At 47.8% G+C, this 12,663-nt stretch overlaps 1 protein-coding gene across 1 annotated transcript; it reads right to left on the bottom strand.

The window, feature by feature from the left end:
* Positions 1-1,124: 1,124 nt before the first annotated feature.
* On the bottom strand, positions 1,125-1,757 carry LOC136626510 (tigger transposable element-derived protein 1-like). Its single transcript, XM_066601567.1, has one exon. The coding sequence runs from the start codon at positions 1,755-1,757 to the stop codon at positions 1,125-1,127; it is 633 nt and encodes a 210-aa protein (XP_066457664.1).
* Between the last annotated feature and the right edge of the window lie 10,906 nt (positions 1,758-12,663).

Here is a 12,663-nt window from a genome sequence, read left to right as displayed (position 1 = left end):
CATTAGAGGGAGGGTGAGAAGACGTTGGCGTGGATGCTGTAACACCTGACGTCGATGGCACTGGTTCAGAGTCATGATGAGACTCATCGCATCTTTCCATCCTCCTAAAGAACCGATCTAAGGATGCCTGGGCGGTAGCCGCCTTTTTCTCATCGTATATGGCCCGGTAGCAATGAAGTGCATCGTGGACAGATGCTTCAACCTTGGTGTACCATTCCACATTTGGTTGCTGTGATTCAAAGAGTGCCAGAGAGTCTTCAATCATTTGAAATGCCTTTGCCATCGTCTTGGTCTGGAAATGCTTCGGTGCTGGTTCCACTTCCAGTTCGTCCTCTTTTTCTTCCTCCTTCCTCTGGTTTTCTAGTTCCATGAGATCTTCATTTGTCAGCTCCTGGTTGTGCACAGCAAAATATTCATGGAAGTCCTGTTTCTCAAGATGAAGGTCAAGCTTCTCGCTGATGCTCACTAAGTTGTTTTGTTCTTCTGCCTGTAGCTTCGCTAAACTAGGGGAATCGTGGACAAACATGGGGCACAGTTTCTTCCAAACCCCATTCATGGTGGCCGCGGTAATTTCACGCCAAAAAGCATCAATGTTCTTTATGGCATTATAGATAGTGAAGTCCTTCCAAAATTCACGCAATGTCATCCCAGACTCACCCTCAGTTGCCTTCAGTGCCTGACGAAACGTGCAACGGAGATAGTAATTCTTGAAGGTTGCAATGGCCCCCTGGGTCCATTGGCTGGAGTAGGGAGGTAGTGTTGGGTGGCAGGAAAACTACCTTCACATTTGCATGAAAGTCATCTAGGAAAGGGGGGTGGCCCGGTGCATTATCTAAAAGCAGAAGAATGTTGAAGGGAATGTTCTTATCCCGGCAGTACCGTTCCATCTCGGGGATGAAATGGTGATAAAACCAGTCTTGAAACATAGCCAGAGTGACCCAGGCTTTTCGGTTACTCTTCCACACAACAGGAAGTGAGGCCTTAGCTATATCTTTCAGGGCTCTTGGGTTTTCAGCATGATACACTAACAATGGCTTGATCTTCATATCTCCTGCGGTATTTCTGCCAAGCATTAGCGTCAGTCTGTCCTTTGTGGGTTTGAAGCCAGGCATAGACTTCTCTTCCTACCTGATGTAGGTTCTGTCTGGCATCTTTTTCCAATAAAGGCCTGTTTCGTCAACATTAAATATTTGCTGAGGTGAAAACGCACCTTCTTTGATAATTTCCTTAAGTGTAGCGGGTAACTCCTGGGCTGCTACCATATCTGCACTTGCCGCCTCTCCTGTCACCTTAATGTTATGTAGGTTATTATGTGCCTTGAAGCGGTTAAACCATCCATGACTTGCAGTAAAGGTCACATCTGCTGCTTCTTCCCCATATTTTGTCTTTACATCTTCAAAAAAACTTAAAGCCTTCTCTTGAATCAGCATTAAGCTTAGTGGCTTTCTTTTCTGATGACAATCCTCCATCCAAATGCTCAGAAGATTTTCAAGTTCTTCTATCACTTTTCCACGTTTCTTACTAATAATAGTAGAATGCGTAGGCACTGAACTTCTCACATGTTCCATGATCCTATCCTTGCTCTTCAGAATGGTACCGATGGTAGAATGATTCATCTGGTATAAGCGAGCAACATCAGACATCTTCTCACCACGCTCCACTCTTTTTATGATGTCTACCTTTGTTTGCATCGTGATGGCCTGGCGTTTTTTAGAAATTCTAGCATCATCACTTCCTTTGCGCTTGGCACCCGACATGTTTGGAGTTCACAACACTCGTTGTACTGAAACCCCGTGGGTACAGTAAGAGAGAGCTACTGTTTGCAGCAGGCGTGGCTCCTGCTCGCTGCTGCCACCACTCTGCCGCCATGCGAATTAGCCTTAGGCACTTGAGGACGACCTTGTTCGTATGTACCGAAATTCGTAACTCGAATGTTCGTATGTCGAGGACTATCTGTATATCTCTTTCCATACTTATTTTTGTGTCTCTTTATGAGATTTGTGCGTTACGACACGCATAGATCTTCCATAAATATTAACCTAATTCTTTTGGATGGGGTCATATATGAACGGTTTTTCCTGCATCGCGGGAAAAAATTGCGACATGTCCTATCTTTAGGCGTTCCCTCGGAACGCCTCGCCCATTGTTTTCAAAGGGGCCAACAAAGCATTGCTCGGCCTGTGAGGTGGTTTCCATTGAAAACAATGTGAAACACTCTGCAATCCTCTGTTGTGGCTTTTAGCCTAAAGTGATGCAAGGCAGTTTTAACATAATAGCGCCTCACATTCGCGGGACATTACATGTTGGTGAGCACAATATCGGGCTGAGTTTCAAGGACCGTCATCGCACTTGCTCGTGTGAAATTAGCCTAAGGTATCACAATTTAAGTTTCCTGTGCTGCATGTAAATTATGCAGAGCAGGCCGGACCAACACTGCTAGCTGTAAATGTCTGGCCTAGAGATGAGCGAGCACCAAAATGCTCGGGTGCTCGTTACTCGGGACGAAATTTTTGCGATGCTCGAGGGTTCGTTTCGAGTAACGAACCCCATTGAAGTCAATGGGCGACTCGAGCATTTTTGTATATCGCCGATGCTCGCTAAGGTTTCCATTTGTGAAAATCTGGGCAATTCAAGAAAGTGATGGGAACGACACAGCAACGGATAGGGCAGGCGAGGGGCTACATGTTGGGCTGCATCTCAAGTTCCCAGGTCCCACTATTAAGCCACAATAGCTGCAAGAGTGGCCCCCCCTCCCAACAACTTTTACTTCTGAAAAGCCCTCATTAGCAATGCATACCTTAGCTAAGCACCACATTACCTCCAACAAAGCACAATCACTGCCTGCATGACACTCCGCTGCCACTTCTCACTCATGCCACACGCTGGCCTCATAGCCACGCCACCCTCATGTCTATTTATAAATGCGTCTGCCATGAGGAGGAACCGCAGGCACACACGCACGGCTAGGCAGCGACCCTCTTTAAAAGGGGCGGGGCGATAGCCCACAATGCTGTACAGAAGCAATGAGAAATATAATCCTGTGCCACCGCCATCAGGAGCTGCACACGTGGGCATAGCAATGGGGAAACTATGTGCCACACACTATTCATTCTGTCAAGGTGTCTGCATGCCCCAGTCAGACCGCAGTTTTTTATAAATAGTCACAGGCAGGTACCACTCCGCAATGGGAATTCCGTGTGCACCCACAGCATGGGTGGCTCCCTGGAACCCACCGGCTGTACATAAATGTATCCCATTGCAGTGCCCATCACAGCTGAGGTAACGTCCGATTAAATGCAGGTGGACTTCGGCCCACACTGCATGCCCCAACCTGGCCAGGGTTTTTAATTCATAGACACAGGCAGGTACAACTCCCTATTGTGAAGTCCTTGTGGACCGACAGCATGGGTGGGTGCCAGGAAGCCACCGGCGGTACATAAATATATCCCATTGCATTGCCCATCACAGCTGAGGTAATGTCATGTTTAATGCAGGTGGGCTTAGGCCCACACTGCATGCCCCAGTCAGACTGGGGTTCTTTAGAAGTAGACACATGCAGTTACAACTCCGTGTGCACCCACAGCATGGGTGGCTCCCTGGAACCCACCGGCTGTACATAAATGTATCCCATTGCAGTACCCATCACAGCTGATGTAACGTCAGCTTTAATGCAGGTGGGCAAAAAATTAATTGGATTACACTGTAGGCGAGGGCCCCAAAAAATTGGTGTACCAACAGTACTAATGTACGTCAGAAAAATTGCCCATGCCCAACCAAGAGGGCAGGTGAAACCCATTAATCGCTTTGGTTAATGTGGCTTAATTTGTAACTAGGCCTGGAGGCAGCCCAGTTAAAATAAAAATTGGTTCAGGTGCAAGTTTCAATGCTTTAATAAGCATTGAAACGTATAAAAATTGTTTACAAAAATTATATGACTGAGCCTTGTGGGCCTAAGAAAAATTGCCCGTTCGGCGTGATTACGTCAGGTTTCAGGAGGAGGAGCAGGAGGAGGAGGAGGAATATTATACACAGATTGATGAAGCTAAAAGGTCCACGTTTCTGATGGTGATAGAGAACAATGCTTCCATCCGCGGGTGCAGCCTACGTATTGTTTAGGTATCGCTGCAGTCCGCTGGTGGAGAAGAGAAGTCTGGGGAAATCCAGGCTTTGTTCATCTTGATGAGCGTAAGCCTGTCGGCACTGTCGGTGGACAGGCGGGTACGCTTATCCGTGATGATTCCCCCAGCCGCACTAAACACCCTCTCTGACAAGACGCTAGCCGCAGGACAAGCAAGCACCTCCAGGGCATACAGCGCGAGTTCAGGCCACGTGTCCAGCTTCGACACCCAGTAGTTGTAGGGGGCAGAGGCGTCACCGAGGACGGTCGTGCGATCGGCTACGTACTCCCTCACCATCCTTTTACAGTGCTCCCGTCGACTTAGCCTTGACTGGGGAGCAGTGACACTCTTGCTGGGGAGCCAGAAAGCTGTCAAAGGCCTTAGAGAGTGTTCCCCTGCCTGTGCTGTACATGCTGCCTGATCTCCGCGCCTCCCCTGCTACCTGGCCCTCGGAACTGCGCCTTCGGCCACTAGCGCTGTCGGATGGGAATTTTAGCATCAGTTTGTCCACCAGGGTCCTGTGGTATAGCATCACTCTCGAACCCCTTTCCTCTTCGGGTATGAGAGTGGAAAGGTTCTCCTTATAGCGTGGGTCGAGCAGTGTGTACACCCAGTAATCCGTAGTGGCCAGAATGCGTGTAACGCGAGGGTCACGAGAAAGGCATCCTAACATGAAGTCAGCCATGTGTGCCAGGGTACCTGTACGCAACACATGGCTGTCCTCACTAGGAAGATCACTTTCAGGATCCTCCTCCTCCTCAGGCCATACACGCTGAAAGGATGACAGGCAAGCAGCATGGGTACCCTCAGCAGTGGGCCAAGCTGTCTCTTCCCCCTCCTCCTCATCCTCCTCCCCCTCCTCCTCCTCCCCCTCAACGCGCTGAGATATAGACAGGAGGGTGCTCTGACTATCCAGCGACATACTGTCTTCCCCCGCCTCTGTTTCCGAGCGCAAAGCGTCTGCCTTTATGCTTTGCAGGGAACTTCTCAAGAGGCATAGCAGAGGAATGGTGACGCTAATGATTGCAGCATCGCCGCTCACCATCTGGGTAGACTCCGCAAAGTTTCCAAGGACCTGGCAGATGTCTGCCAAGCAGGCCCACTCTTCTGTAAAGAATTGAGGAGGCTGACTCCCACTGCGCCGCCCATGTTGGAGTTGGTATTCCACTATAGCTCTACGCTGCTCATAGAGCCTGGCCAACATGTGATGCGTAGAGTTCCACCGTGTGGGCACATCGCACAGCAGTCGGTGCACTGGCAGATGAAACCGATGTTGCAGGGTGCGCAGGGTGGCAGCGTCCGTGTGGGACTTGCGGAAATGTGCGCAGAGTCGGCGCACCTTTCCGAGCAGGTCTGACAAGCGTGGGTAGCTTTTCAGAAAGCGCTGAACCACCAAATTAAAGAAGTGGGCCAGACATGGCACGTGCGTGAGGCTGCCGAGCTGCAGAGCCGCCACTAGGTTACGGCCGTTGTCACACACGACCATGCCCGGTTGGAGGCTCAGCGGCGCAAGCCAGCGGTCGGTCTGCTCTGTCAGACCCTGCAGCAGTTCGTGGGCCATGTGCCTCTTCTCTCCTAAGCTGAGTAGTTTCAGCACGGCCTGCTGACGCTTGCCCACCGTTGTGCTGCCACGACGCGCGACACCGACTGCTGGCGACGTGCTGCTGCTGATACATCTTGATTGCGAGACAGAGGTTGCGTAGGAGGAGGAGGGTGGTTGAGTGGAGGAAGCATACACCGCCGCAGATACCACCACCGAGCTGGGGCCTGCAATTCTGGGGGTGGGTAGGATGTGAGCGGTCCCAGGCTCTGACTCTGTCCCAGCCTCCACTAAATTCACCCAATGTGCTGGCAGGGAGATATAGTGGCCCTGCCCGCCTGTGCTTGTCCACGTGTCCGTTGTTAAGTGGACCTTGCCAGTAACCGCGTTGGTGAGGGCGCGTACAATGTTGCGGGAGACGTGGTCGTGCAGGGCTGGGACGGCACATCGGGAAAAGTAGTGGCGATTGGGAACTGAGTAGCGCGGGGCCGCCGCCGCCATCATACCTTTGAAAGCCTCCATTTCCACAAGCCTATACGGCAGCATCTCCAGGCTGATAAATTTGGCTATGTGCACGTTTAACGCTTGAGTGTGCGGGTGCGTGGCGGCGTACTTGCGCTCCAACACTTGCGCTAGCAACGGCTGGATGGTGCGCTGAGAGACACTGGTGGATGGGGCCGAGCACAGCGGAGGTGAGGGTGTGGGTGTAGGCCAGGAGACGGTAGTGCCTGTGTCCAGAGAGGGGGGTTGGATCTCAGTGGCAGGTTGGGGCACAGGGGGAGAGGCAGCGGTGCAAACCGGAGGCGGTGAACGGCCTTCGTCCCACCTTGTGGGGTGCTTGGCCATCATATGTCTGCGCATGCTGGTGGTGGTGGCTCCCCGGCTGATCTTGGCACACCACTGTTCGTCGGTCGTCTGCACTCTCAGTGAAAAACTGCCAGACCTTTGAGCACCTCGCCCTCTGCGAGTGGGGCGCTTTGGGAAACAGTTGGTGAATTATTCGGTCTGGCCCTGCCTCTACCCCTGGCCACCGCACTGCCTCTTCCAACCTGCCCTGCTGCTGCACTTGCCTCCCCCTCTGAAGACCTGTCCTCAGTAGGCGTAGCAAACCAGGTGGGGTCAGTCACCTCATCGTCCTGCTGCTCTTCCTCCGAATCCTCTGTGCGCTCCTCCCTCGGACTTACTCCAATTACTACTACCTGAGTGATAGACAACTGTGTCTCATCGTCATCGTCCTCCTCACCCACTGAAAGCTCTTGAGACAGTTGCCGGAAGTCCCCAGCCTCATCCCCCGGACCCCGGGAACTTTCCAAAGGTTGGGCATCGGTCACGACAAACTCCTCCAGTGGGAGAGGATTCGGAACCATTGCTGCCCATTCTGGGCAGGGGCCCGAGAACAGTTCCTGGGAGTCTGCCTGCTCCTCAGAATGTGTCATTGTAATGGAGTGAGGAGGCTGGGAGGAAGGAGGAGCAGCAGCCAGAGGATTCAGAGTTGCAGCAGTGGTCGGCGCAGAATTCTGGGTGGTCGATAGATTGCTGGATGCACTTTCTGCCATCCACGACAAGACCTGCTCACACTGCTCATTTTCTAATAAAGGTCTACCACGTGGACCCATTAATTGTGAGATGAATGTGGGGACGCCAGAAACGTGCCTCTCTCCTAATCCCGCAGCAGTCGGCTGCGATACACCTAGATCAGGAGTTCGGCCTGTGCCCACACCCTGACTTGGGCCTCCGCGTCCTCGCCCGCGTCCTCTAGGCCTACCCCTACCCCTCAGCATGCTATATTACCAGTAGTGCAGAAACAGAACGCTGTAATTAAATGTGCCGCTTATTGGCCTGTGGTTGGAGGCTGACTTCCCTTACGGAACGCACAGCAGAGCCAGGAAACAATTTTGCGCAAGCCTGCTGTAACGCTTAGCTGCGTATTAATTAGGACTACTACCCCCAGCAGATAGATACTGTAGGCAGCGTATAATATTATGTATACTCTTTCCCTCTGGTGGGATGACGGCGATCATGTAACAGAGACAGCAGATCCAGGAAACAATTTTGCGCAAGCCTGCTGTAACGCTTAGCTGCGTATTAATGAGGACTAATACCCCCAGCAGACACGCAGTAAACTGAAGACGGTCACAGGCAGCCCAAATATAGTATTGTTCCCCAATTTTTTGGAAAAAGCCCACTGCCTATATAGCCTGAATATCTCTTTCCCTGCCTCACCAGTACTGGCCCTATACTCTGTACAATGACTGCAGACTGCGGACGCAATGCTCTGCACGCCCGATATACAAAAAAAAAAAATTGTGCAACACTGCTAAAAGCAGCCTCAACAGTACTGCACACGGTCAGATGTGGCCCTAAGAAGGACCGTTGGGGTTCTTGAAGCCTAAAATAACTCCTAACGCTCTCCCTATAGCATCTCCGGCACCAGCAGCACTTTCCCTGATCTCTGTCAGAATGCATCTGTGGCGAGTCGCGGGAGGGGCCGATTTATATAGTCGGTTGACACCTGATCTCGCCAGCCACTCACTGCAGGGGGGTGGTATAGGGCTTGAACGTCGCAGGGGGAAGTTGTAATGCCTTCCCTGTCTTTCTATTGGCCAGAAAAGCGCGCTAACGTCTCAGAGATGAAAGTGAAAGTAACTCGAACATCGCGTGGTACTCGTCTCGAGTAACGAGCATCTCGAACACGCTAATACTCGAACGAGTATCAAGCTCGGACGAGTACGTTCGCTCATCTCTATTAAGTACCCTAGTGGGACAAAAATTAAAAATACATAACACAAAAAAAAAAAAAAAACACCTTTTAATATGTAAAACAAAAAAAACTCAGATAAATCTGGTATAAACGTGTTTATAATGACACAGCAAAAAAAGTTAGTATGTCTCACCTGTATGGTTCATACCGTGAAAAATAGAATACAAAAAACGTGGTGAAAATAGCTAATTTTGCCTTACAAAAACAGGAATAGAAAGCGAACAAAACGTTGTGTGAATCAACAAATGGTAAAAAGTACAACTTATCCACAAAAAGAAAACCCTCACAACAACACCATTAACAAAAAAAATGCTAGGGGTCTTTGAATGCAGTGAAAAAAAAGACATTTTATTTTAAAGCTTTGGTCAGACCAGATTATTGTTTTACACACCTAAGTGCGTGAAAAAAATGCGCTTCTCGCATATGCAGAAAGTGCGTGCATGGGCAAAGTTTCATATACGCAGCACATGAAACTTTGCCTGTTCACTGGAGCAGCACCGCTGCTCCAGGAAGAGAGAGAAGCCTTGCAGGGCTTTGGGATTTCCCCAGAGCAGGGAAAGTGAGTGGAGCTATGGATGGGGGGGTTCCCCATAGCACGGAGAGATGGAGCGGGGCTATGGGGAAACCCCCCCATTTCTCCGCTCATTGTTCCTGTTCCAGGGGAAACCAGAGCAAACCATGAAGGGGGCTTGACTAGGGGGCAGATCTCTCTAGCCCCACCCCCCTCCCACAGGGGAAGTCCTGAAACCTTTCCCCCTCTTTCTCACCACTATAGGGGATTCCCCTTGGGGAGAGGTGTGTGTGTGTGTGTGTGGGGGGGGGGGGGGGTAGTCCCCTACTGCTTCTGTGGAATTGCTCATCATGTGGGCAATGGGACATTTAAAAGGTACAGGAGTTAACAGCAGTACTTTTAAAAGGTGCTTCTGCCCAGCACCTTTTAAATGCTCTGCTGTAAGCAGCGGAGAAGCTATTGGCAGCGCAGGAGTTTCCTGCTCCAATAAGAGTCAATGGAAACTCCTGCCGGGCATGCACTGAACATAGTGCATGTTCTATCTTTTTTAGGTGCACGACGTTTTGCGCCAATTCCTCGCATATAAAAGCTTCTATAAGAACCCATTGGTTATTTTAGGATCGTTCATTTTCCTTGCACATATAACATGCTCATCTGACCGAGGTCTAAAAGTGTGAAAAAGTAAAAAATATATATATTTATCTCAATTTGGTATTAACGTAATAGCACTGGCCTGCAGGATTCATTTAACATTTTTGATACTGAACACGGAATGCTGTTTAAAAAAAAAAACATGCTAGAATTGCACATTTTATTATTCTTGCCATTGGAATCAAAGGCAGTGTGTTCCAAAAATTGGATAAATGAAAACTATAAAAACCAGCCTCTTGATGGAAAAATAAAAATGTCATGGATCTTGGAATGCAGTGATATGAAAGCAAATCTTTAAAAATAAAAATGTAAAAGTGTTTTGTTGTGTACAGAACTAGCAAAAACATAAAAAATAATCTCATCACATTATTTAGTTTGCATGCAGAACACCGAAAAAAAAATAGTCCAAACAAGATTTTTTTTTAGAGGTTATTGTACACTATATTGTATGTAACCCAAAAAGTTGTAATAATAAACTACAACTTGTCCCACAAAAATCAAGCCCTCATATAAACAGAAAATTTAAAAAGTTTTGGCTCTAGGAATGAGACATTGAAAAAAAAAATTGAAAAATTAGTTGGTTATTAAGGCGCAAGGAGGCTTCATTACTAAGGGGTTAAGATATATTGTGTCATAGTTATCTAAATACTGTATATTAAGGGAAAACAATGATCTTAGAGGGCTGATCAGCTCTTTTGAAAGATCTATTATTGTAAACACTCATATTTCCCATGAAATGTCAGTTCTGAAGCATCTTAGAATCATAGAATGGTAGAGTTGGAAGGGACCTCCAGGGTCATCACCACCTCCCATGGTAACCTGTTCCACTCATTGATCACCCTCACTGTCAAAAAGTTTTTTCTAATATGTAATTTGTGTCTCCTCCCTTACAGTTTCATCCCATGGCTTCTAGTCTTTCCTTGTGCAAATGAGAATAGGGCTGATCCCTCTGCACTGTGACAACCCTTCAGATATTTGTTGACAGCTATTAAGTCTCCTCTCAGCCTTCTTTTTTGCAAGCTAAACATTCCCAGATCTTTCAACCATTCTTATAGGACATGACTTGCAGACCATTTGCCATCTTGGTAACTCTTCTCTGAACTTGCTCCAGTTTGTCTATGTCTTTTTTAAAGTGGGGTGCCCAGAACTGGACACAGATGAGGTCTGACTAAGGAAGAGTAGAGGGGGATAATGACCTCACATGATCTAGACTCTACGCTTCTCTTACTACATCCCAGAATTGTGTTTGCCTTTTTGGCTGCTGCATCACATTGTTGACTCATGTTCAGTCTATGATCTATTAGTATACCCAAGTCTTTTTCACATGTGCTGCTGCTTAGCCCAATTCCTCCCTTTCTGTATGTGCTTTTTTTTCATTTTTCTTGCCCAGATGTAAGACTTTGCATTTCTCCTTGTTAAATACCATTCTGTTAGTCGCTGCCCACTGTGCAAGCTTTTCTAGATCTTTTTGAATATGCTGTCTCTCTTCTCTAGTATCCCTCTATCTTTCCTTAGAACTCTGTGTTGCGTCATTCCTGCTATAGATCCTAGAAATCAAAGAATACATTGCCAACTGGGTGTTGCAAGTTGGGGGCGTGTCACTAATACAATAGCCCTGTCAAATCCGTGCTGAGAATGCTAGATTGTGTAAGGACACACCCTACATTACAAATGAAGCGGTAAGGCCCAGTTGTCAATTTATTTATAACTATTTAAAGGGTATAAGAGCAAAAGTTCTAAGCAAAGTTCTATGAGAAGATGCTCAAGTGTTATTTTGTGGGGAAAAAAGTATTTACTAAAACAGATACATGACAAGTGGCACAAATCCACATGACCCATGGTCAATCATGAATCAGATTTCCTGAATTATCAGGCCATGTTTATAAGTGGAGACTTCCTGGATGGGGTGCTGATGCACTCCTGTAAAAAAAAAATTGGCAGGTCAGCTACTTTTATTAACCCCCTCACCCCCAAAAAATAAAAATTCATGTTTTAAGATAATGGCTTTTACTGTGGTTAGTTGGATCTACAAAATCATAATATTAGCTTCGCACCTCTTGCCAGTGTGATCTATTTCAATAAGGTTTGCTCTCCTCTATCCCAAAATGTATTTTGATTGTAGCAGTGTGTTGCATTGTGGATACCCTTTAGCCTACTTAACATGACTGGAAACATTCTATTTAAGTGATATTTACATTTAACAGCTGTGTCATGTGGAACAATTACACGTTGATATTCAACAATGGTGCAGGTCTGCCTTCTTAGAGCCTCCGTAATTCATAGCCACAGAGCTTGAGGAAATTTCTAGAAACAAAAAGAAATATCCAGATGCTTCTAAAGATGTAGCAGGAATACGGTGTTGGCTTACCTGGGAAATCATTCTTACCTTTCGACATGTGAAAAATAATCTAGCCTGGATTTCCCTTTAAATGGTTTGTCCAGTTACTAAACAGTGTTTCTACAATGGGGCTGACCGTAATAAAACAAATTGAGCATTACTTACTAGAGATGACGAACGTACTCGTCCGAGCTTGATACTCGTTCGAGTATTAGCGTGTTCGAGATGCTCGTTACTCGAGACGAGTACCACGCAATGTTCGAGTTACTTTCACTTTCATCTCTGAGACGTTAGCGCGCTTTTCTGGCCAATAGAAAGACAGGGAAGGCATTACAACTTCCCCCTGCGACGTTCAAGCCCTATACCACCCCCCTGCAGTGAGTGGCTGGCGAGATCAGGTGTCACCCGAGTATATAAATCGGCCCCTCCCGCGGCTCGCCACAGATGCATTCTGACATAGTTCAGGGAAAGTGGTGCTGGTGCCGAAGCTGCTATAGGGAGAGCGTTAGGAGTTATTTTAGGCTTCAAGAACCCCAACGGTCCTTCTTAGGGCCACATCTAACCGTGTGCAGTAGTGTGGAGGCTGCTTTTTGCAGTGTTGCACTTTTTTTTTTTTTTTGTATATCGGCCGTGCAGAGCATTGCGTCCTGCAGTAATTTTACATTGTCCAGGGCCAGTAGTGGTGAGGCAGGGACAGAAGACATATTTAGTGTATATAGGCAGTGGGCCTTTCCAAAAACATTT

The sequence above is a fragment of the Eleutherodactylus coqui genome, chromosome 4 (assembly GCF_035609145.1).
Source record: "Eleutherodactylus coqui strain aEleCoq1 chromosome 4, aEleCoq1.hap1, whole genome shotgun sequence".
Classification (NCBI taxonomy): Eukaryota; Metazoa; Chordata; class Amphibia; order Anura; family Eleutherodactylidae; genus Eleutherodactylus; species Eleutherodactylus coqui.
The sequence above is the reverse complement of the archived record's forward strand: the minus strand, read 5'-3'. Positions and strand labels throughout refer to the sequence as shown.

What these genes read in the sequence shown, in the direction of transcription:
- LOC136626510 (XM_066601567.1), bottom strand. Translation starts at nt 1,757, where the DNA reads ATGTCGGGTGCCAAGCGCAAAGGAAGTGATGATGCTAGAATTTCTAAA.